This window comes from Gekko japonicus, unplaced genomic scaffold, assembly GCF_001447785.1.
Source record: "Gekko japonicus isolate JY-2015 unplaced genomic scaffold, Gekko_japonicus_V1.1 scaffold520, whole genome shotgun sequence".
In the NCBI taxonomy this organism is placed as follows: Eukaryota; Metazoa; Chordata; class Lepidosauria; order Squamata; family Gekkonidae; genus Gekko; species Gekko japonicus.
The window spans coordinates 849,629-874,707 of NW_015169188.1; the positions used below are offsets into that span (position 1 = coordinate 849,629).

A 25,079-nucleotide genomic window follows, 5' to 3' on the forward strand; every position below is an offset into this window, starting at 1 on the left:
CTGTGCACATTTTAGAAAAATATCAACATTTTTTTATTGGAGCCTTTGTTTTTAAAAAAGCTTATAAATCATACATAAATGGAACTAACATGCTGACTTAAATTTATAAATGTTTTCAAAAGCCATATTTGAAATAATTTAAATAAACATGTAATAATATTTATATGTCAGTTATAAAATTAGTTTAAGGAAAAACTGGGGTGAATTGTAGATAATAAAATATTGTTTATGACATCTTGTCATGTTACAATTTAAAAACCTGATTCTCAATTAAGAATTACATTTCTAAATTTAAGAGAAAAACATGTTGTTTTAAGAAATAAATAGGAAAGTTGTTAAAATTCTCATTTGCTGCCTTTTCTGTTTTCTTCTCAATTATATACCAGGATGCTTAACACATTTCTGCAAAAAATTCCACTCTGTGCCTTGCCATTGCTTTGCCCCAGACTGCAAGAGCAGATCTATACCCATTTCTTTGATAGTCATGAGTCTCTCTCTCTCTCTCTCTCTCTCTCTGTTTCCAGTAAACCATGCAAACAACAGTAACAACAGTAATGTACAAACAGGATAAAACCCTGAAATGTATTCTTTTCTAAGAAATAAAATAAACCAAAATCCAAGCCCTTTTAAAACCTTTTGCTTCTAAATTTTAAAATGCTGACTTTCAAAATGACCACACCATGTACAATTTTCCTATAAACAAGCATGCTTCTGAGTAATAAGGGATACGGTACTGCAATGGGGAGAAAACAAATACACAGATCACATCATCAACACACAGGACAGCAATTCTAGTTAAGACAAATAGTCCAAAATAAAAAGTTGAGGCTTAAGTTTTAACTGGCTGAGGTAAGATTACAGACTCATTTTTAACAACATTAAAGGCATCAGACTGATAATCAGTCATTATTAACAGACTTAAATGCTCTACCTGAATGTATTCAACGAAAAGGTTGACACTTCCTTTTTAAAGAAAATTATTATTTAATCTAAATATTAAAGAACAGCTTCCATTGTGCACTCAGGCAAGACTTCAAATGCTAGTAATAACACCCAAACCAATGAATGACACAAGGCTTTTTATACTATTTCTACCTCACTCTCCAAGTATGCTCATACAACCTGATGAATCTTGCTGGATTTAAAATAATTCTGCTTGCTACTGTCACAAGGAAGATAATAAACAATGGCTTCAAACAAAGTTGCATATTGCCTACTAAACCTTAATGTAAAATGAATTTACCAGCTTAGGGGGGGAAGTTCTGAAGACATTGATCCAAGAAAAAAATATATATACTGCACATATGCTACAGGCTTTATTTTTGACTTTCTGGTGCAGGGTGAAAACTAGTGAAGTTTCCAGGCATGTCTACATGACGATATAATAGCTACGGCTTTACATAGCATTTAAATAAATAGTAAATGAACAGATTCATGCATAAGCAAATGAAACACAATCTCCCAGAAAACTGCAAGGAGATCATAAAGCAGCAGGTAATGGAATAAGACTGGTGAGTGATGCTGCTAACTATTTCTTCTAATGAGATAGGAGTGAACACTGGAATCACTTCCACAGCAACAGAATCCTCGGACCACATTCCTCTGGCAGTCACTTTCCCGTCTCCCCCACCAAAACCATCAGACGACAAAATAGTAAGGCAGCTGTTTGCTTCCATCAACAAAAGTGCAGCTCCGTACATTTCCAGTTTAGTCACACTCTGCTAGAACAGATGGAGTAACCAACGCACTTCGGTAGCTGGGCTGCTTCAACAAGCTTGTGTGTGCATCCACATGATTTTTCTCCCCCAACATGGCTGCTTGCTTCAGGTTTCAGAGAACCGCAAAGCCACAAATCCTCAGCAGAGGAACTGTTCAGGCCCCTGGCTGAGTTTTCCAAGTTTCATCTCTCTCTCGTGTCCCATCCTAATTCCAAGCCTCCTTTCTCTGTGTCTGAACATGACTCGTGCCATTTAAAGGCTGATGACACAACTGCCGGGAACTGTGGGTTTACGCCACAAGTTGTCATGACTTCACTGAAGGATCAAAACAGTAAGCATGTTGAATCACTTTCAGGCATAGCTAAAATTAAAATGGGGGCAAAATTTAAAATTGCGAATAATAAAGCTTTGTAATTCAAAACAGGAGAACATCAAGGTTGGAGGTCGGGGTAGAATTTCATATGAATAATATAAGAATAATACTATTCTTACCTTTCCTAATTCCAATCAAGTTAGAAAATGGACAAAAAGAATGGCTAAACCAACATTCAACAGCATTACCAGGACAATCATGATTGAATTAGGAACCTGAAAATGAAATGAAATGGGTTCTGATTACATTCACAAAAAAGTAAGATAAGGAATCAAACATATTGGATCATAAATATGCTGCCTGCAAATTATATCACAACAACAAGCAGAATGAGACCTTATCCTCCTTATATTTTTACCACATCTCTTGAAAATAAATCAATTTCAAAGCAATAGACTTTGCACCTGATTAAAAATTTTCCTTCCTTTCCTTTCCTTCCCAAGAGCCATGTCTTTTTATAAAATACAACACAAAAATACATGTATGTAGGGTTGCCAGGTCCTATCTGTGATCTGGCGGAGGACTCCCGGTTCCTGCCCAGGATCTTCTGCCGTGTGCACTTTGCAATGACGTCACCTGAAAGTGCTGTCATCGCATCACTGACGTCGGGGGGTGATGATGTAGTTTTTGGGCAAAACTCTATGTTTTTTTCTTTCAAAACCATAGTTTTTGCCCAAAACCTAGAGCGTCACCCCCCCAACGTTGGTGATGTGGTGACATTACTTCTGGGTGACGTCATCGTGTTGCCGGTGTTGCCTGGCAACATCCCTGTTTAGCGGTGGGCCTTCTCCCGCCATCCAGCTGGCTGGATCCGGTGGGGAAGAAGTAGGCTGTCTATTGTTGCTCCCTTTCCCAAAGGCCCAGCAATAAGGACTGTAAAATGTCCCTGCTAGAGACCTGACCCATGGACCAGAAGCAATTCGTCCTTTTAAAGAACCTCCCATCCAGATCCAGAGGAAAGGAGTAAAGAGTGGGGAAAAGAAAACTGGAGGAGGGGGTAATCCTCTTTCTCTCTCGCCCTCCACACCTTTCCAGTTCTCAATGGATACAGTCCTTCCGTGGTTCAGCCGACCGGGTACACTGCGCAGGAGACACGTCCCTCCTTGCCACGATCTGGAACAAGGAGGGGGCTCCATTCCAATGCTGAAAGGGACGCCGACAGAGATTCTGCACCACCCTTGGCCGCCTCTCTTGCCTCTGCTCTCCCCAGACTCTTCACTGAGCACCTTGCCCCAAAACCGCTGCACGCCGCCATGGATGGATGGGGGGGGGGAGAGCAGTTTACCGCCGCCTTCCCAGCGGGGTCCAAGGCATTCCTCTCGGCGCCATGACCATCTGGGAGCCTCCCAGGACTGCCGGCGCCGGATCCATTGTAATTCGAGGCCTGCAGCTCTCCAATATGTTTTAGGGCTGGAAGGTAAGTACCTTCTCCCATTGCCCTTTAGGTCTCCGCTTCTTCTTCTGACCTTCCGGTGTCTTCTGGGATCTTCGTGCTCTTCAGAGCACAGCCAGCACGTCCTGCTCAGAAGGCAGGGCCGGTAAGACTGGGGATTAGAGGATAAGCCCCTCCCCTCTGGGATCAAAGTTTGCCGGCCCTGCCTACAGAAGGGGGAGGTGCTTTCCAGGAGTAAGGAGTCAAGGACTGCCCCATTCCTGGACCACGGGAGAATGAACCTGTTATGAAGTAGGTCTGTCTATTGAGCAATATTCTATGTAAATTCCTGACTTTTAAAAAATGATATAATATCAATAAATACTTTATTTTATACACTTACCAGAGCTTCATTTCGGCAAATGAACTGACACAATAAAGCAGGAAGGGTGTTCTTGTGATTCAGATCACAGAATGGGGTTTACAAGACTTCAAGTTATTTTAAATACCTGGTTTGACAGTAGATTTTTATCATCTTGGATTTGTTCTTTTCCTGTTTGTACCTCCTGCTATTAGGGCCGGAGCATGTTATGAATATATGCAGGGACTACTGCAAATATACTCAGTGTGACAACTTACCCTGCTGCAGATAATAATGTGCACTGTCAACCATCATGTTATTCTGAAGTCTGGCATGAAGAATTCCAGTAGCAGAGCTGCAATTTCTAGGACACATCTGATGTTTCATGGGAATTCTCTGCATCAGCTTCCAGAATGATGTGATAGTAGGTGCTATGTGTCACAGCTGTGACGACTGTCTCTAGGCAACAAGTGATATTTGTAATATGTGCTCCTGCCCTAAATTGAGGACCATGGACCTCTATTGCATGGAACTACATTGTCTAATAAATGTGATCCAAGCACTGGAATAATTTCTCCATCAGGCAAGACAATAAGTGACAGAATCTCAAGAAAGGGAAGGAGGGATAGGGTAAGGTACTTCATGGTATATCTAAGAAATTATAATGAGTTGCTGAAGCATTTTATTATACTAGCAATCACCAAGCAAGTTGCAGAGAACTTTGTTCATCTTATGGAATTTAATGTTTAACTCTAGGGTTGCCAGCTCTGGGCTGGGAAATACCTGGAGATTTTGGGAGTGGAGCCTGGGGAGGGAAGGGTTTGGGGAGGGGAAGGAACTCAGCATGGTATAATGCCACAGAGTCCAGCCTCCAAAGCAGCCATTTTCTTCAGGGGAACTGATCTTGGTCATCTGGAGGTCAATCGTAATAGTGGGAGATCTCCAGATGCCACCTGGAGATTGGCAACCATATGTGACTGATGCTGGCTTTTAAACCACAAATAGTGTGACTCTGAAATGCTTCAGGGAGAAGCACCATAAATAAGGCCCCAGAGCTCTGCGGTGGCTTAAAATAGAAGGAGGCAACATTAGTCTCCGTATTCCATGACGGATTTGAACAGGTGGTATAAAGAAGCCATAATAGAAAAGCTCAGAACTGTCTCATCAGCTCTTATATAACAGTGAAACTTAATGCATGTAACAGCGAAGTTTAAGGAGGAAAGCCTCGTTAAATAGTAAATTTAGAAAAAGAACTAACAAACCCATGTGCGGCTGAAGAGTGATGCATTCAGTAAATATGAAATTTTGTATCAAAGAAGTTCTAATTAGAAACAGGCAAAATTAGGCTCTGCTACAACAGCAGTTAAAAGAGAAACCTGTAGTTTAGTGGTATACAACCTGCCTCCCTGAGATTTTAGGCAGCCTCTGACAATGAAAGTTCAGGGCTAGAGGACCAATCTTATGGTTTGGCATAAATTATCTCCCTTTGTTCAAAAGTGAACTTTATTGCCATTATTGTAAATAAGCGTTTTGCTACATAACATAAGTAACTGCAATAAATTTTACATACTATGTAACCAATATTTGGTAAGCCAAAAATCATTTTAATATTCGAAGAACTAAATTCAAAACATTTTCTGGTGCTTCAGATTAATCCATCAAACTTCATCAGATTATATCCCCAATAGCTCTGTAGTTCTCATTTCTGTGGACTGGCACACAGGATGATCTGTTTGTTCTGTAAAGGCTAAGATAAGAGGTAGAATAAGGAAGATCATATTCTCCCCTGTGGCTCAAATGATAGTGGTGAAAAGAACAGAGGAATATCTGCAGACAGCATTATGCAAAAGCTCTGTGCCTAATGGACTCTGTAAGGACACAAATCCACTGCTGCAGAAAAATAATACAGCATTTATGGGAGCTTCTCAAACGGAAAGACTTTCCCTTCCTTTGAAACAGTTAAACAGAGAGAAGAGATCACATTTGTGGAACATTTCATTTCTCAATATGGAAAGATAAAAAACAAAAATATGACCTGTATAGATGACAAGTTTTGAAATCTATATGCACATAATCTCTGGTTTAGTTTAAAATACTGAGCATTACCTGCCTTGATTACACAATAATTGCCATGCAAATGCAATTACTAGATCAAACCCCACACTATCAAAATCAGGACAGTCCCTCCCTCCCCAGCAACCTCTTCCATGAATCATGCAACAGATGTGTGTACACATAATTTCTGACTATTTCCCCTACTGGCTCCCATCTCTTGTGCTACATCTCATATTCTTTCAATGGGCTTAGGGAGCTGCACTGGGGAGGGAAGGCAGAAAGAATAACTCCTGTCAATTTGTTATGTTCATGAATAATATAGGGTTCAACCCAACATACTTCATAGGGCAGAACTGATAACTGTAATCAGACTGCTTTGCCATACAAACACACTATGAAGAAGTTAGTTGCATATCTCACAGTATGCTTCTTCCTATACAGATTTGATAGCCAGGTATGAAAAAACCTTCTCTGTTAATCTGGCCATAAAATAAGTGCAAAACATTTATATACTCCTGTTCTCCAATACTTGTAAATATTGGCTGTGGTTAGTATGCTCAGGTGTTTGCGTTTCCCAAAATTTTCTTTACTGGGCTGTAAAAACAAGGGGTTCGATCCTACTGCCTTTTCACGGGGCATAGGATGGAAGAGGAAGGATCCTGCCTAATACCCCTCTTTGCGGCAGCCACTGTTCCATGTGGCTTTTGTTCTATATAAGCCCTCTAATGTCTGACACAGCCTTTTAGGGGGTTATCATGTGGTCATGCTCTTTCACCATTGGAAAAAACTGGTAGTATCCAACCCATAATGTCTGAAACATCCCTGAGTGATTCTGTAGACGATAACAAGGTTTTCAGCTTGGATGGCTGCACATTATCCTCTTGGTTTCTCCTCCAACCTCTTCCCCTGCATTTCTGGCCCCTACTTTCTGCTCCTGTCCACTGATTTTCTCTTCCTAACCCACTTTTGTCCTCTCCCACTTCCAACAAGAAAAGAAGAAGCCATCTTGGACTAGAGCTCAAACACCGCCAGCACTCAGGCATGACTTCCTCCCATCAATCCCTTCCCCCCCAGCTAGCTAATAGATCTTGGAAGTTGCCAGCACTGTGGCCCTGGCTGCTACCACTGAGCAATCCCTTTTTCTTCCGACCCTGTCAACACATCTTGGGAATTGCTGGGAACCTTTAAGTTGGTGACTAAAATCTTGCAATGGTACGCTTCTTCTTTCATTTGAAAGGGATTTAAAAGCCCTTAGTCTTTGTTTGCAGATTTTTCTGCAAACCTGAGGGGCTGATCCCTAAATTTCCTAAATTAGATCGAAAGGAATCTATTTTGGTTTAAGTGTAATGCTTATTATTTGAATTCTAAAAGCAACAAAATTCAAAATTAGTTGAAAAACACTGAAAATATTAACCTGAACAGGCAAACACCACAAGTATTTTTGACAGTCTGGCAAACAAGAGCTTCATTGGCCATTAAATCGCTAACTCACCCAAACAAAGAGTTTATAATTGTTTCTGAATGTGGGCTTCAGGTTTAAACCAACAGTACCTACCGAACTGACTTCTTGTTCCACTGAAGAATGGAAGTTCTTATTAGCTGGATTCTTTGGTGCAGCAAATTCAGGTTTCTTAAATGATTCTTTGGCATCTACCTGAACCCCAGATCTGACAGGGCTTGGCTTCGGAACGGATGCTACTAGTGCAAGAGCTGAAGATGACGGGTTGGCATGGTCCTCGTCTTCCCCAAGCTCATATGGATACATTGTTGGATTCATCTTCACATAGTAGCCATGGTAATGATCATGCAACTCCCCATTATCTTTGCTGGTAGGATTGTTGCGGGGTGAGAGCTTTGGCTGCTGTTTAACCAATATTTCCTCTTTCACGGGTGATTTTGAAGGAAGGGGCTTGTTAATTGTAGGTATTGTATTTTCACTGGTTATATATTTTTTTTCTTGAATGAGTCTTTGTGAGGTGGAATTCTGCTTTTTGACTTGTTTTGCAGGAGAAGGCTCAGCAGAGAGTTGAGGACTCTGTCTTGGGCTCTCTTCTGGGGTCCCCGGAGGTGTAGTCCCTTTTCGATAAAAATGAGGAGACTCTTTTGGTGTAGGTGGTTTTTCTGGGGCTTTTTCTTCAGGATTTTCCTTGACTTCCATACCCTCTTGAAATTTTTGCTTTATGTAATCAGGGCCTGAAACAAATAAAACATGAATTTGCTTAAATTATTGCAGGAACAAGGATGTATCAGATGCATTTTCCACCTGATGCTTTTATTCTTTCTCATGTTTTGCAACTCTGATAGTTTACTTTTGGATTCATCAGTCTGATTTTCTTCTTTAGACAAGTGAAATAAAAGCTAATTTAGCTCAATACTGGAGGTGTTATTTTTGTGCAGCTCTTTACAAACACAATTTTTGCAATCCCACTGTTTCCCTAGTGAACTCTATCACTGTATGCACATGCCTTACACCAGAACTTGTATTCTGAAACCATCAGGACCAGAGGTCCTGTTCACACTATTTCATCCCAGAAAAGCATAAGGTAAACCAATTCTGACAGGATAGTTCCACATGCATATCCTTTCAAAATGTGAGCCATAAATGCCAAGTGTTATGTCAGGAGAGGTCTTCAAAGAAGTGAAATGAGGACACCACTGAAACAGAACTTCAGAGTAGTACCTCCAGTGCTTTTAAACTCCAACTTTTCACTATTTGAAATTGTCCTTACAGTGACATAGTCAAGCTGCAAAATCAGCTTTTTGTGGGTAGCTTTTAGAAGAAAAATCACAAATCTGTTATGGCTTCCTTGAATTCCTCTAAGCTTGCCTGCATCTTTCCAGTACTGAAGTGCCCAGTTCCCAATGCAATACCCGTAGACATATGTAAACGAGGGACTATCACCTTGCTTCTCCATTATGTTCTTCCTTTGCATACACAGCCTAAAATAGCATTAGCACTTTTGCTGCTATATCACATTTCAAATACATGGGCTGAGCCTGCAGGGTTTGGCAGTTCACTTCAATGGGTGTAGGATCAGGTCTCTCATCTAATTTGCTGACTCCTATCACCTCTAAGTTTGTTTCACAGCATTGCTTTTGATCAAGTTTCTTCCTTCCATTTAGATTGATTATTCTTTTCTATTTTCTTACCTTGCCATTTTAAGACAGATTCTGCAACCTCCACCTTTCTGAAGCTACAACATGCACAAAAAAGGGCCTGAAATCTTAGGCAATTGTTCTTTAATCACAAGGAATACTTCTAATTCCAGTTGTAATTCTGTGTATCCCAGAGAATACTAACTGGAACGAGAAGAATTCCTGAAGACATTTCTATCTTTATAGTAATAGAAGGATGGCCCAATCTAATTTTACTTTGTATTTCAATCTTCAGCAAAAGTATTTTTAAAAAGTAATCTCCTTAAAAAAACTTTTAAAATTTATAATTAAAATACACCATTATAATAATTAATATATACACAGAAATGTTAGACTTGGCAGAAATTATATACATTGATTACATATCCTTCAAATGAATAATATAACTCCGAATACCCACTTGTCTATCAATATCTTGAAATGTTTGAAAAGCAGTTCATTTATATAGGTCAAATAGATCTTTAATTTTTACTAAATCTTCTCTATATCCTGGCAAAAATTAGTCCAGCATCTGTTATCAGATATAAAGTAAACGATTACAGAGACACAGGCAACATAACGTTCTAAAATACATAGAATTAAAGGTCACTTCTTATACTCTACTAGCCTCTGATTATCCTTAGGTTCCTATCTCTCTGACAAAAACAACAACAACTTTTGATGCCAACCCCCATGTCACCAGTGACGTTCCACCCCAATTTAGAAAAGTGTGGGATTTTTAAATTGCAGCTGCAGAATAAATACACCAGAGGAAAAAGAATGGTACGTAAGGTGGGCACAGAATCTGAAATCAAGATCTTACTGCTCTGAAAATCTGCAGTAAGACGTGTGTGCGTAATGGGCCAGAATTGGTAAACTCAAGGTATTTTGTCATCACAAGCAAGATACAATTTTGCCCCTCCCCCACACCTACTGAAACTTTCTAAAAAGCATGACAACATGGGTTCAACATGAGTTACCTATTTACTTTTGAGTTTCGCACAGAATTGTTATGTTAACTCCATAATTCACAATATTTTAGTCTTCATATATCAATTTGTGTAGTTGTATTTGTTGAATGATAATTCATTTCAGGCTTTAGTTAGGATTTATTTTATTTAATTAGGATCTATTTTATGCTATCTTCATTGGTGTCTACCTGCTTTCAGGTCAAATTCAAGGTGTTTGTTGTTACCTACAAGTACGCACATGCAATACATGGCCTCGGACCCACACTGGAAAGACAGTTTCTCCTGGTCAGGAATCTGTGCAACAGTTTAGATTTTCCCAAGCCTTTCTTCTGGAGGCCTAATTACATGATACACATTTCCCACGTATGTCCCCCGAAGTCCATTCAACAGACGTGATCTCCATAACTCCCAAACATGCACTGGTCTGATTCAGACTGGGACCAGTGTATGCAAGTAAGGGTGACTTAACTCATCTCTCTGCAATGGTTTCCCAACATGAAAGGGTCCTGGATACACACTATTTGTCTCGCTGAGGAAACATGTACTGATGGGGCTGCATGCTTCCTCAATGAAGCAACAGCTGTTTCAGGTCAGGAAAATGGCATGAGGGTGAGGTAGACTTGAAGACCCTCTCCCTGTATGCTGCAGTCCTGATCCAAATTTATTTATTTTGCTGCATTTACACTTCACTTTCCCCCCTGAATAGAGACCTAACCTGGCTCACATAGGCCTCCTCTCCTCCATTTTATCCGTACAACAATCTTGTGAGTGAGGCAGGTTAACAAAGTGAAGTAGATGAGTGTGTGACTGGACCAAGGTCATTCAGCAAGCTTCCACAGCAGAGTGAGGATTTGAAAATCTGGTCTCCCAGGTCCAACTCTCATATTCTAACCACTATACTATGCTGGCTCTCATGCACTTGGAAAGGCCTACAGGCACTTGGGAGGCATGGCTCTGCTCTGTGTGACACTATATCAAATGCTAGGTGGGTGAGCACCAGAAACTAATGCTTTTCTGTCCCGGTGTGAAGGCTGTTGAATTTCCTACAAAAGCTTACCAGGAACCAAAATCTGAAGTACTTTAACTACTAGATAAAGTATCCCCCCCCAGGCCTTTTGTTGACGTGATTCCTCTTGATCAGTTTAACTCACTGTACCCTTCCCTTCAATGTTTTTAAGCATTGTGCCATGAGCTTGCTAAGGTGTATGCTGCTGTTTTATGTTCTTATGCTAATTATGGCTTGATGTTAAATATTTTCAAATCTCTGCCTTTTTATTTTTTAAAAATATTTTATTTATACTTTTAAATTTTAACAGGTTCAGAACATCAAAAGTGAACATTATCACACTGTACAAACAATAAAACAAAATAGTTGTTTTAAGAAAAAGCAATAAGGCATACATCAGTTAAAAAATTAGATGGCATGAAATTATATACGTTTCTTTACGCCTCTGAGTATATCACAATGTTGACATAATTTCAATAAACCTTTTAGGAATAGTATTGGCAGGTACGATATTATCATTAAATGCTGCTTCTAAGAATGGTAAAAGAGCTGCGGTGGCTCAAGTGGTTAAGACGCTGAACTGCAGGCTGTGGAAGGTCGGTAGTTCAGCAGTTCAAGACCCGGGTGCCGCATGACAGAGTGAGCTCCCGTCTCTAGTTCCAGCTCCTGCCAACCTAGCAGTTCGAAAGCAAGAAATTGCAAGTAGATAAATAGGTACCACTTCAGTGGGAAGGTAACAGCGTTCTGTGCGCCTCAGCTTTGCGCGGAACAGCGTTCCGTGCGCTGGCTCTTTGGCTTTGAAACGGAGATGAGCACCACAACCCTAGAGTCGGACTCGACTGGCTTTCGAGCAAGGGAACCTTTACCTTTACCTAAGAATGATAACCATTTGGCATAAAACAGGGATTGAGCTTTGTAAGTATTGGATGGGGGTGAGGAGATTGCTATTTTCTCCATTGTATAAAATTCCCATGTTTGCATGTGCCATTGGTGTAAAGTTAATGAGTTAGTGCTCTTCCAATTTCTGGGAATTACGGATTTGGCTGCCATTAGCAGCAATGAGATAAGATCCTTATGAATTCTTGGTATTTCAAAGTCATCCCATAAGTCTAATAATATGAGAGTGGGTGAAAGAGGTAGAGTTATATTAGTTATTTTTTTAACATTTTGTAGGATTAGAGACCAGAAATTTCTGATTGTTTTGCACGTCCACCAGCAGTGATAGTATGTGGCAATTTCACCACATGACCGCCAACAAACAGGTGAGTATAATTTATTAATTTGGTGGAGTTTGGTCGGTGTGTGGTACCATCGCAGAACTATCTTTAAGGCTTGGGCCTTTATATTTAATGATTTGGAGGTCATGCTAGGGGATGACAAAATCTTAAGCCAAGTGGAATCGTCCACTGAAATGGAACAATCAGAATTCCAAGCAATTTGATGTGTTGTCGGAGAACTGGATGAATGGAGTAGTAGTGTCCTATAAAGCATTGAGATCATTCCAGTGCATGATGTAATATCTGATGATAATATTTTTTCTGCTAAAGTAAGTGGTCGGGATTCTACATTGTGAAAAACTGATTTCCATAGGTGTTTAACTTGTACATATTTGAACCAGTTAATCTTGCATTTGTATTTAGTTTCAATTTCCATTTTGGTTAATAATGTAGTTTTATCACCAATGTCTTTAAAGCGCAAGATGTTGTTGTCTCTCCAGGTTTTGAACGATATATTGGAATATCCAGGAACGAACCAGGATTGGCCTATAAAACAGGTAAGTATGGAGGGGGAGGGGGTTAGGGTTGCTTTCCATTTATCCCATACTTTCATAGAATTCAAAAGAAAAATATTTTCTTGTAGGGATGCTGGTCGTCTCTTGGGGGAGTCCCATAAAATCTCTTGGAACGACCTTGAATCAAGATATGTTTGTTCCATCATTTTCCAGTGAGCATGGTAATTTGTACTATATTGTTTAAAAATACCTATGAGTGTAGAGGCTTCGTAATATAGAGATAGGTCAGGTAGGGATAAGCCTCCATTCTTCGGTTGTCTTCTTAGTGATATAAAGCTGATCCTATGTAAGGATTTGTTCCAAACATATTTCAGGATGCTGGTATGCCATGTTTTTAATAGAGAGCATGGAATAAAAATCGGGAGGGCTCTAAATAGATATAAGAATTTTGGAAATATGAATGATTTGATGACTTGAATTTTTTCAATCCAAGTCAAGAGAAGCAATGTTGTTGATTTTTTAATCAATATTTTAATTTGATTTTATGATATCAGCCTGTCTCATACATACTAACCAAGTCAACCACAAGATTACATAAAGATCCTATAACAACACTTATCTTTACAGTCAGCACAGAGTAATACACAAGTCAAGTTACATTTCCATTCATATTTTAAGCATATCTTCCCTTTAAATATCTCATCTGTGTTGAGTAAAACCTACTAATACAATTTCCTTAAAGAATACTTGCTAACTTTTCAGAAATCGATTACAAAATTTCTATCCATAATATAGAACCTTCCTACTATCTTATTGTTCTTAATCTTAACTTTACATCCATCCTCCTGTAATCTGCTGACTCTTTGTTTCTACAATGAAAACAGGGTTTTATATTTCACACATTTTAAAATCCCATTTCTTTTAATACACTTTTTATTTTTCCTGTCCGCCTTTGCACTCTTTAAATTCATTAATCTTCTCCTGAATGCCTTTATAACATATTTAACTAGAGGGTTTACTATTCTATTTTGGGACTTAAGTTTTTACATTTTATTAGTACCATTATCTTTCTGTTATTAATCTACCTGGACTCTACCTATCTCTGTTCCACCATATTTAATCTACAACCACCATCTTTAATCTGCCATCGCCATACATCCTACAAATCTGTTACAATGAAGTCTATTTATCTCCCTCCTTAACCTTCTAATATCACTCCACACCTATAAATATTTACCATTACCATAATCAAATCAAATCATTCAATTATATTGAGACTTATTCCATTAGTATACAATTCATTATCTTTAGTTTTAATTAATCTTTAATCACTCTTACAGTCATGATTTCCATTCTATTTTATAATCATTTGATTATACATTATTATTCACATTATTATTTTCATCCCCCTCAATTTCTATTCAATCATGATTTCATACCAAATTAAAACCTTAATACATAACTTAAATTGTTTTGCCAGCGATAATATTCCCCTCATCCTTATTTTTCAAATTGTACTTACTAAACCATTCCTACTCCCACCTGAATTTATTCTTTCCTATACCTACCACCAATCCACTGTAACAAATAAATAAATACCACCAATCCACTGTGACAAATAAATAAATACATAGATAGCTATTAAGGGTCGTTTTTCCACTTCATCCTATATTCCGGGCAAATCATACTTTCTAGCTTTTATACAGTTTGTTCTTCCATCTAATCATTTGTAATCTCCTTTTCTGCCTCAACATGTCCACTTGTCTTCTTCCTTTATTCATTCCTCGTCTTCCATTTCTCCCCTCTCTGATTTTCAACCAGTCTATTTCTCCTGCTTTGATGTTGTTCCCTTTAAATTTCCAAGCCCGATGTTTCCTTCTTGCAACCCTTCTGAAGAGAGGCGATGTTGTTGAGTTAGGTAGGTCTTCTAAAGATTTTGCTAATGCTGTATAGTTGCTTTTGATTAAGTCAGATAGTTGAAGAGGAATAAGTATTCCTAGGTATTTCCAGCATTTCTTGACATAACTGAAATAATAGTTAAGTTTGACAAAAAATTTTGTTGGATTCCATTAAGAGGATAGGGTATAAAATGGATTTGGAATGATTGATTCTAAGGCCCACAACTGAACCAAAGGATTCCAGCAAAGAGTGCAGTTCAGGTAAGGATTCTTCTGGTCTTGTTAGAAATAGGGTCAGGTCATCGGCGAAGAGACTTAGTTTAAGATGACATTAATTTAACTGTATGCCATGGATCAGGTAATTGGATTGAATGGCTTGCGCGAGTGGTTCAATGGCGAGAGCAAAGAGTAACGGAGAGATTGGGTAACCTTGTCTGGTGCCTCTAGACAGTCTGAAATTCTTTGAACAGGTTCCGTTTGTTTGAATGCAGGCCTCTGGTGATTGATATATGATGGTGATCAAACTTAAGAATTTGGGATCAAAATTCATGTTTGTTAAAAGAGAGTTTAGATATCGAGTTTCCACCCTATCGAATGCTTTTTCAAAATCGACTGATAGTATGAAGGAGGATTGGATACAGTGTTTCTGGCGGTATTGGATAACATTTAGCACTTTATGAGTGTTGTTAGTAATTTCACGACGCGGAATAAAACCAGTTTGGTCAATATTGATATAATGTTCTATTATTTGGTTAAGGCGGGATGTCATTGCTGCCGTACAAATCTTATAGTGCTGGTTTAACAGGGAGATAGGCCTATAGGAGCTCGTCAGTGTTAAATCTCTGTCCGGTTTGGGAATAAGTACTATTTTGGCTTGGTTCCAGGATGGTGGCATAATACCTTCTTCCAATACCTGGTTACAAGTATGTGTCAATGGGTCACTTAAAAGAAAGGAATTTTTTAAATAGAATTCTGGTGTGAATCCATCCCTACTGGGGGATTTGTTTGGTTTAAGTTTTTGGATAACTGCTTGAATTTCTTGCGGCGAAAATGGTGCCTCTAGCCACTGTTTATGTTCAGTTGATAGGTTTTTGGGCAAAGGAAATTTGGTTAAAAAGTCATTTATGTCTTTTGAAGATGGTTTGTCAGACTTATATAAAGAATCATAATATTCAAGGAATGTCTCAGATATATCATTATTGCTGTGTTTCACTTGGCCCTTCTTATATCTGATGGCATGGATGGCATTATCTGACAATTTTTTCTTGACTTTCCAAGATAGCAGTTTAAGCGATTGTGGTGTTTTAAACCAGTATATTTGTTTTATATATGCCAACCTTTTTTGGATTTGGGAAGTTTCTATTGATTCTAGTTTTTTCCTTTCTATCAATAACTTCTTGTACGTGCGTTTCCGTCCATAAAGTTTGGATTTGTCTTCTAGCTTTTTAATTTTTTCAAAAAGTGCTTGCTTCAATTTACTTTTTTCTTTTCTGTAGGTGGAAGCAATGGCTATGAATTTGCCTCGAATAACAGCCTTAAATGCGTCCCACACCAAGTGTCGAGACACTCCACAGGTTTCATTATGGTGCAAGTAGTTTTTGATTTCAAATTCTACAGAATCTGTGATTGATTGTATTAATAAAAGACTTGAATCAAGTTTCCATGTGTAGGCTTGTTTCGCGGGTTCGCCAAGGTCAAATACAGATTCAGTCCAAGCATGGTCTGACCATATTCTTGGTCCGATATTTGCTTCAGTTAGAAGGTTGGCAATACTTGAAGATGCTAAAATAAAATCAATTCTAGAATGGGTCTTAAATCTAGGGGAGAAGTAGGTAAAATCCTTTACAGTGGGATTTCTTAATCGCCAGGTGTCGATAAAATTGAATTGTTTTAATAAGTGGGCCAATTCGGTTTGATCCGAGAGAGTACTTCATTGGTTTCTTTTACATTGGTTTGAGGGTTTTAAGTAGGTTCTATCTAAATTATAGTCGATAACATAATTGAAATCCCCTCCTATTACACAGGGGTTGGGGCTGAATGACTCAAGTTTGCTGAAAATATTTTGGATGAAAACCATTTGACCTTCGTTAGGTGCGTAGATAGAAGCTAGGATGACGGGAGAGCCATTCAATGTACCACTGAGAAAAATATAATGACTATTGGGATCCTGGGCGATCTTGTCTGTTTGGAATCTTACATATTTACTGATTAATATCGCTACTCCACACGACTTGGAGGACCCCTGTGCTTGAAATTGGTGAGACAGTTTTTGGGAGGGGAAAACCTTTTCTACATTGCCCTTAAGATGAGTTTCCTGTAGAAAAATTACACCAGGATTTCGTTTCAATATAGCAGACATTACTCTATGTCGTTTGATGGGTGAATTAAGCCCTCTACAATTAAGTGATAAAAACTTTGATTAGGCATCATTTAGATTGAAAAAAACACACATTTACATCGTCTTCATTCATTCTGAAAAATGTGAATATTGTAGATGGGGTACTTAGAGAGGTACAATAACCGAAGGAATTGTTTTGATGTTCAAAAACAACAACAGAAAAAATAACATTTATAACTTTCAACAACCAACAATAACAAACCAGAGCCAACTTTTGGGCTCTTGGGTCCTTTTCCAGGAAGGACTGTGGCATGGTAAAAGTTCTATAAGGGGGTCCCCTTCGTCTTCTTCCTCCTGAAATGTATAAGATAACAAGTATACTATAAGCCTATTAACTATTTAATATTAAAATAATGAGAACTCCTTGAAGTCAATATTAGTGTCAGTGAACAGGAAAATAATATAATGCTTTTAGATTGGCATAGTAATTCAAGATGTTAACCTAAAATGAAAATTAAGGATTAAATCCATGCATTTACTTGGTAATAGATTGATCTATCAGTACCAAATCACAGAGGATTCCATAATATGCTATTTTAAAATAGTAATTCTAAGTAACAATAATAGCAAAAAAAAAGTTTCTGCCATAATTGATGTGGCGTTTCAGTGTTAGATGTCTCCATAGGAAAAGAAATTAAATAAAAATGTAAAGCAGTTATACAAAGGTGGAATAAAGCCTTCACTTTCAGGCTACAAGATATTAACTTAACATTATAAATTTCCATGTTTACAAAAGAAATAAGAATTTGCCTTTGTTTACAGGTTATATTAAAAACTTTCCTTTTTTTAAAAAAATGTGCTTCCTAGAGGTTAAAATGGAAGCAGTGATTAACTTAACTTGTACTCCTTCTCATGCAGGCTGTATAAAAATTAATGATATGCTTCCTAAGAGGTAGCTTAAGAAGGAAGATAGTGGTATCTCAGGCTATTATAAAATATAACTTAATATTCCATTAATTTTAGCATTGGTGATAAGAATTTGTAAGAGCCAATATATAAATACTGAGACATCACACCTTAATCCAACCTACCTTAATATTAAAAATAAGAAATGGAGGCATAATTGCATAAATGTGTGTTATACAACAGTTAAGGTCAAGATGTTGGCCTAAAGTTAAAAATAAAAATAAAATCCATGCAATTACTTAGTGATAGATTGGTCTATCAATATCAGGTCACAAAGGAATCCATAATATGTTATTTCAAAATAATAGTTCTGAGTAAGAATAATAGCAGAGATGAATTTCTGTCATAGTTGATATGGCATTATAGTGTTAGATGTTACCATAGGAAAGGGAATTAAGAAAAAATGTAAAGCAGTTATGCAAAGGTGGAATGTAAAGCAGTTATGCAAAGGTGGAATAAAGCCGTCACTTTCAGGCTGCAAGATATTAATATAACAATATAAATTTCCATATTGAGAAATTATGAGCACCTATGAATAAATGTTGGGTCATCACACTATAATCAAACATACCTTAGTATTAAAAATAAGAAATGGAGGCATAAATGCACGAATGTATGTTATACAGCAGTTAAGGCAGGAAACTGTAAGCGTTGCATGGCCATCTTAATGTTGTCACCGGCAAAATCTTAAAAGAAGATAAGCAGTTCAAAACCAAGCTGTTTTAATGGTACCTATGGTACCTGTCCTTTGATGTCGAGATAAGGTATAATCCGGGTGGACAGTGGGTTCTTCTTCACTCAGGTGCGTTTTGTTTTACGGTCGTGTAATGTTGTCACCGGCAAAATCTTAAAAGAAGATAAGCAGTTCAAAACCAAGCTGTTTTAATGGTACCTATGGTACCTGTCCTTTGATGTCGAGATAAGGTATAATCCGGGTGGACAGTGGGTTCTTCTTCACTCAGGTGCGTTTTGTTTTACGGTCGTGTCGTGCCCTTCATGAACAAACATCTTTGAGGGTTAGATATACCAGGTTGGGGCATTTGACTGATAAAATTCCCACTTTAAAGGGAGTTAGGCAGGGATGTATGTTAGCGCCTGCGCTTTTTAACTTTTACCTCAACGATGTTGTTGGATGTCTAAATGATGTAGATTTTCACCCTCCTAAACTGGCTCAGCGCTCCATCACTATATTTTTATATGCCGATGATGCTGTTATTCTTTCTAGAACCCCAATTGGATTGAGAAGGGCACTTAAGAAGTTTGCTAGCTACTGCAGTGATCAGGAGCTGGATATTAACTATGCGAAGACAAAGGTGATGGCCTTTGGCAGGAGACCCAAATTAAGAAAGTGGAGTGTAAACGGCCAGAATCTTGAACAGGTAGCTAGCTTTCGCTACCTAGGCATGATCATCCAAGCTTCTGGATCTAAGACTGCCCATAGCCAGGCAGCAGCATGCTCGGGTGAAAAATCCTCTCACGGTATACTTAAGTTTTTCAGATCCCAAGGGGGATACTTTGTACCAGCAGCTATAAAACTTTTTAAGGCTAAAACACTTGCCCAGATGCTTTATGGTACGCTGCTTGGAGCGCCTTCCTCTAGCTATGCCCCCTTGGAGCTAGTTCAATCGAAGTTTTTAAGACCAGTGCTCCAAGTTCCTAGATGCGTATCTAATGCAATGGTAAGGCTAGAGACGGGCATGCTGAAGGTCGAAGCCATGATTGCCTTACACTCCATCTTCTATTGGTTGAAGATAAATTTAAATCCGTGTGGACTAGTGCCTCTGATTCTGACTGATTCCTTTGAATCTGAATGGCTGGTCGCTGTTAAGCGAAAAATTTCACTCTTGGGGTATTCTCCTCAAGCGCTTTTGAAAATGGGTGGTGACCGAGCTAAGTTAGAAATTAAGCAGAGGATCAAGGACACCGAACGCCAACTAGATCTACAGGTGTCTCCAACTTTTATAGCGCCAACTAGTAATAAATACATTGTTGCACAGGCCCCATATTTAGCTGTTCTGGAGTCCCGTAAACTCAGAAGGGCTTACACTTTGGCTAGATGCTCTGCCTTACCTTCTGCAGTTCTTGAGGGCAAATTTAAAAAATTACCCCGAACAGAGAGGTTATGTATGTGCGCGTTGGGGGAGATCGAATCTCAGGAGCATGTATTCTTAAGGTGCCCATTATTTGAAGAGGCACGCACAAAACTCATTGAGCCTTTTTTGGCAGGCACGTCTGATCAGGATAAGATGGAAAACTTGTTTTTTAACCTTGAACATACAGCGCTCCATCAGATTGCAAAATTTTGCTCCTTGGTTATAAAAGCTCATCAGTGCCCTGGTTGTCACTTCGGTTAGGACTGTTTGATTTTAACTTTTACTCTTTCCAAGTCATCTTAGTTCCTTTCCTTTTATCGTGTTTTATTGTAATCTTAAGTCTGGTTTTAGCGACCAAAATGATTGTATAATGTTATTTTTTAGTACCTTGTTGCACTTTGGAAATTTTACTATTAGGCCATTGTAGTTTATTTGTATTTCTATGGTTTTATTTTGCTGGCTGGGTGCCGTAACAATAAAATTCATTCACAAATTAAATGCAAAATTTAAAGGGACAGTGTGAGAAAAGCTAAAGCGAGCAACGAAGGTACACAAGGGGAAAATATAAAAGATAGATAGAGGAATACCAGATTAACAACCCTGTTCCAAAATCAAAATTAAAATCAAAAGCAGTAAAGAGTATAGAGTATAGAGACTGTTAAACAAATAAAGTCCATATACTAGACACCAATAAGAGATCAAGGTGACAGAAGGGAATCATAATAATTGTTAAAAATTTTGCTAAACATAATAAATGGCCACTGGAGGAAGTGGATCCAGGAAAAGTTCTTTAACATCCCCTGGTCAAGCCGGAAGTCAAACTCAACTTAAATTTGGCACAATGAGTTCTGGACAGGCATGAGCGGAAAGCTAAGCAAGAAGGAGACCTGCATGCTATTCAATACTTACCTACAGAACTTGAGTTACAGGAACTGGATCTACCGAGTTGTGCTCTGGAGAAGGAGAAAATTTTGAAAACAAGAGTTCGGGGGGAAAGGCTGCCAAACCTCTCCCGGAGGAAAAGGAAGAAGATGAAGAGAAGTAAAAGATTGACGAAAGTTTTAAGGGAGGCTAAGGACTGCTATATTAAACACCTGAACTTGGACATAAGGCGACATAGGAAAGACAACTGGGGAGTCAACCTAAAAGAATACAAAGATCAAAGACATTTGAAAGAAAAACGGGAAAATCAGAACAAAAAAGAATTAGAATATAGGGTGACTGTAAATGAGTTTTACAGACTGGGGTCAAGCAAATGATTTAGGCTATGTGGGCTCTAATAGGATGTGATTGTGTAAGGGAGGCACATGGATATAATTTGGGAGACTTTAGCTGAAAAGAAGTTAGCTGTTTAGAAATAGGTAATAGTGGTTGAAGTAAACGGACGTTAAGGCTAAATGCAACTCAGGATTGAAGGAAAACCTAGAATGTTGGCTTAAATAGCAATATATAGCAATAGCAACATATTATACTAATTTCTTCCTATGGGTGTCGGTGCTTAGGCTGTTCGAAAGGTATGAGTCCTCTTAATAGGAGAGTAGAAGAGGTCCTGTCTGTTGATATGTTAGTTGGTTCTGGATAAATTTTGTAAGTTTGAGTTACATGAGATTTTTGAATTTGAGAATTAAGGATCTATATTGATTGTAGACAAACTATTTTTAGTAATTTGTATCTTGGGTGGGCTGCTCTGTGTAATGTGGTGTAGAAAAGGAATAGGCCACTATGTTATTTCAAAGGGTATATATGAATTGAGTGTATGTAGGCTAATGAAGCAAGTCATGAAGAAAATTAAAAAAGGGGCCTATCAAATTAAAAGGCTGGAAAAAAAAAACATAACAGGAGGGGAATGCCCCACACTGTTGGTTTAAATAGTAATAGTAATATATTTTTGTTCTTGAGTTTATGTAAGTGTGTGACCTGAATGCATAGTCAATTCGGTGATATAGTTTAGCTAGCTATTTATTATTTGAGTTTTTGATGTCCTGTTTAATCTGTATAGTTTAAGAGGGAATGGGACAGACCAAACATATTATTTGTATTAATTGATGATACTGTACTATCAGATTTATGCTATATAGTAATTATACTAATTGTTTGTATTAATTTTATAAGCAAAATAACTTTGGATTGGATCAACTTTGGTTGATCAGAAACAATATGTGGGAGTTTGATAATAGCAACGAAACTCCAGCAGAATAAAGGTTTTGAACTAAGTAAGTTAGATGGAAACAAATAGTTGAACTTTAAGTTGACCAGGAATATATGTAATGGAAATATTAAGATACCCAGGAGAATGGTGTACATGAGAAGAGAAGAAATGCAGAAACTATGTAATTAACTAAAAAACATGATCTAGGTGTCATGGAAAGATATCAGTTATAGCATTGGTGTATGTTGGTGGTGGTGTTTATGTTTATTTTTGTTCTAATAATGTTTGGAAAACTTAATAAAGATATATTATATATATAAAAAAATATCAGCAGCACGGAGCAAGGAGCCATCATGGAGAACTTGTAATTTGCAGTATGCGACCCATTTGTAACTAATCTTAGCGTTGATCAGTGCAGCAGTTATGGGTTTCATGGATTTCCGTAGCATCAGAGTCTCAGTGGATAAGTCTTGCAGAACCGAAATTTTTATGTCGTCTAAAAGTAAGTGGCCCTTGGGTCTGGCAGCAGTAATTATTTTCATTTTAGTGCATGTATCCATGAATTTTGCTATCACATCTCGGGGAAAGTTGTTTTGGCACGTGAGGGAAGGGCCTACCCTGTAAGCAAAATCGATCATAGGCACAATTCTCTCTTCAAGTATTAAGATTTTTGCCAGTCAGGTTGCTAAGAATACTTTGAGTTCTGTTGATTGTTCCGCGTTCTCAGGAATCCCGTGGAATTTTATATTATTAGCTTTGAGTAGGTTTTCTAAAGAAATAATTTTGTCCGTGGCCCATTCATCCCTTTTATAGAAATAAGAGGAGTCATCTTGGAGGGCCAGGCTAGCTTCCATCGCAGTTTCGGCAGTCTGGGTCACCTGCGCCATGGATTGCTTGAGTTCGTTTAGCTGAGTAGTTAGTGGTTTTAAAAGCTCAGCTATGGTGGTGGACATATTTTTTCCCAGAGCTTGTAAAGAGTTGTGGAACTCCTGTCTAGAAACTGTTAAGCCTTCCGACTGTTGGTCCTTCCTTGTCACCAGACGCCATTTTCGAAGGATTATCTGAAGCATTTTCAGAGGGCCCTGTTTTCTCTGTTTCGGGAAGTAAGAGGGAACCCCTTTACTTACAATTGTGGAGTTTCTCATTTTCAGACCAAAATTTCTTCCCATGTCTTAGAATACGTTTGTTGATTGTGTGGGCTTGGTGAGAGTGGGCTTAGATGTTATTTAGGAGAAAGGATCTGGGGAGCTTAACGCTCAAGCGTCCATTTCAGTCTGCTCCGACACCACGCCCCCTGCCCTTTTATTTTATGAGACAGTGTTATCACTTTGATTTTATGAGTGCCACAAGAACATTTTATCAAGATGCAGGAAATAAACAACTCTTACTAAATAAATAACCAGAGTGAAACACAAAAATATAGGCATCCCTTTAGTCACTATGAGACTATTATTGATTTCACTATAAGAGAAATCAATGCTTTATTTTGTTAGCTAGCAAGGGATTTAACAAAGGGGCACACACAGTCTAGGGTAACACAGACCTCACTGTACTGTTGGCGTTTTACTTCATTCTGTCTTCTGACATGCAGGCAGAGTGGAGAAAGAAGTACTGACTGAGATGCCTGTCCAAGATAACTTCGAAGAAGTTTTTTATAAACAGCAACACATTATAGCTAGCAATGCAACTAGAAATACTTCCATCTTAAAAAAAATCCTGAAGATGAGAATATGCTAGGAACAATAATAGGTAACAGTAATAAGTAACAGTTTTGTATAGTGGTTAAGTGCGCGGACTCTAATCTGGGAGAGCCGGGTTTGATTCCCCACTCCTCCACTTGCACCTGGCTGGATGGCCTTGGGTAAGCCGTTGCTCTGATAAGAGCTGTCCTTGAAAAAGAACCGTTTCTGTCAGAGCTCTCTCAGCCCCCCCTACCTCACAGGGTGTCTGCTGTGGGGAGGGGAAGGGGAAGGAGTTTGTAAGCCGCTCTGAGACTCCCTTGGATAGTGAAGGGCGGGGTATAAATCCAATATCTTCTTCTTCTAAAAAGTGAGACAAGTATTTTCAGATATATAGATATATATGACAACATTTATTTCACTTTTTTTTTGCACTTTTGGATTATTTGTACCCCTTGTTTTTCCTTTGGTAGAAATGCAGCTCTATTCTCCGCCCCCCCTTCCATTTCTAAGGTTTTCCCCCTCTATTATCATTAGAAGGAAACAGTTTCAGGCATCCTATAAATCAAGTGTCCTGATTTGGATAGCCCAGGCTAGCCCAATCTCAAAAGCTAAGCAGCGTTGGCCCTGGCTAGTACTTGGATGGAAGGCCACCAAGGAAGTCAAGAGCTGCTGAGCTAAAAAAAGGCGAAAGATTTATGCGATCTGAAGAGAAACCAGAGTATGTCCGGTTCCGGGTGGCGACGAGAGCAGACGTGAGCAGCGGCAGCTGAACACTGAATGCTAACCTAACAGTCAAAACTGAACTTAACAACGTTCAAAAGTGGCCCTCTGGAGGAGGGCCACTAGCAAAAGCTTTTCTCCGTAATCAGAGAGGACTGGCAAATCTTTCTGAGAAAAACGGAGGTGCTTTGGTGCTAAGACTGTGCAGGACGCCCGACGCAAGCCGGGCGGGGAGACGCGCCTACAGAGCCAGTAAGAACCAAAGGAGTCACCAACTTGAATTAAACAGACTGAAGACAACAACCGAAGCTAAGTATCTCGAAAACAATAATAAAAACATCAGTTATAAAATAAAACTTTCTTTGCAATAAGAGTGAAAGGGAGCCGGGGGCTTTAATGGCGGAGCTCAGTGACTAAGGGAAAAGGGGTAAGGCGAGGGCACTTTAAGGCGGCCATTTCCATAGCCCCAAACACGCAGTTTGTTAAAGGGAAAGAGCACTTACTGACCTC

The 25,079-nt window shown here is 38.6% G+C and overlaps 1 protein-coding gene across 2 annotated transcripts in view; it reads right to left on the bottom strand.

Moving 5' to 3' along the window:
• Positions 1-201: 201 nt before the first annotated feature.
• Positions 202-25,079, bottom strand: part of JPH1 (junctophilin 1) — a 113,639-nt gene continuing 88,761 nt past the window's right edge. Inside the window, exons 4-6 of one of the 2 annotated variants that reach the window (XM_015416208.1) lie at positions 7,435-8,072; positions 2,211-2,306; positions 202-2,033 (exon numbers count right to left, since the gene is read on the bottom strand). In XM_015416208.1, coding sequence (XP_015271694.1) covers positions 2,226-2,306; positions 7,435-8,072 — 719 coding nt within the window. In that variant the 3' untranslated portion in view covers positions 202-2,033; positions 2,211-2,225. Of the gene's footprint in view, positions 2,080-2,210; positions 2,307-7,434; positions 8,073-25,079 lie in introns of both variants that reach the window. The other variant, XM_015416207.1, reaches the window with a different exon arrangement.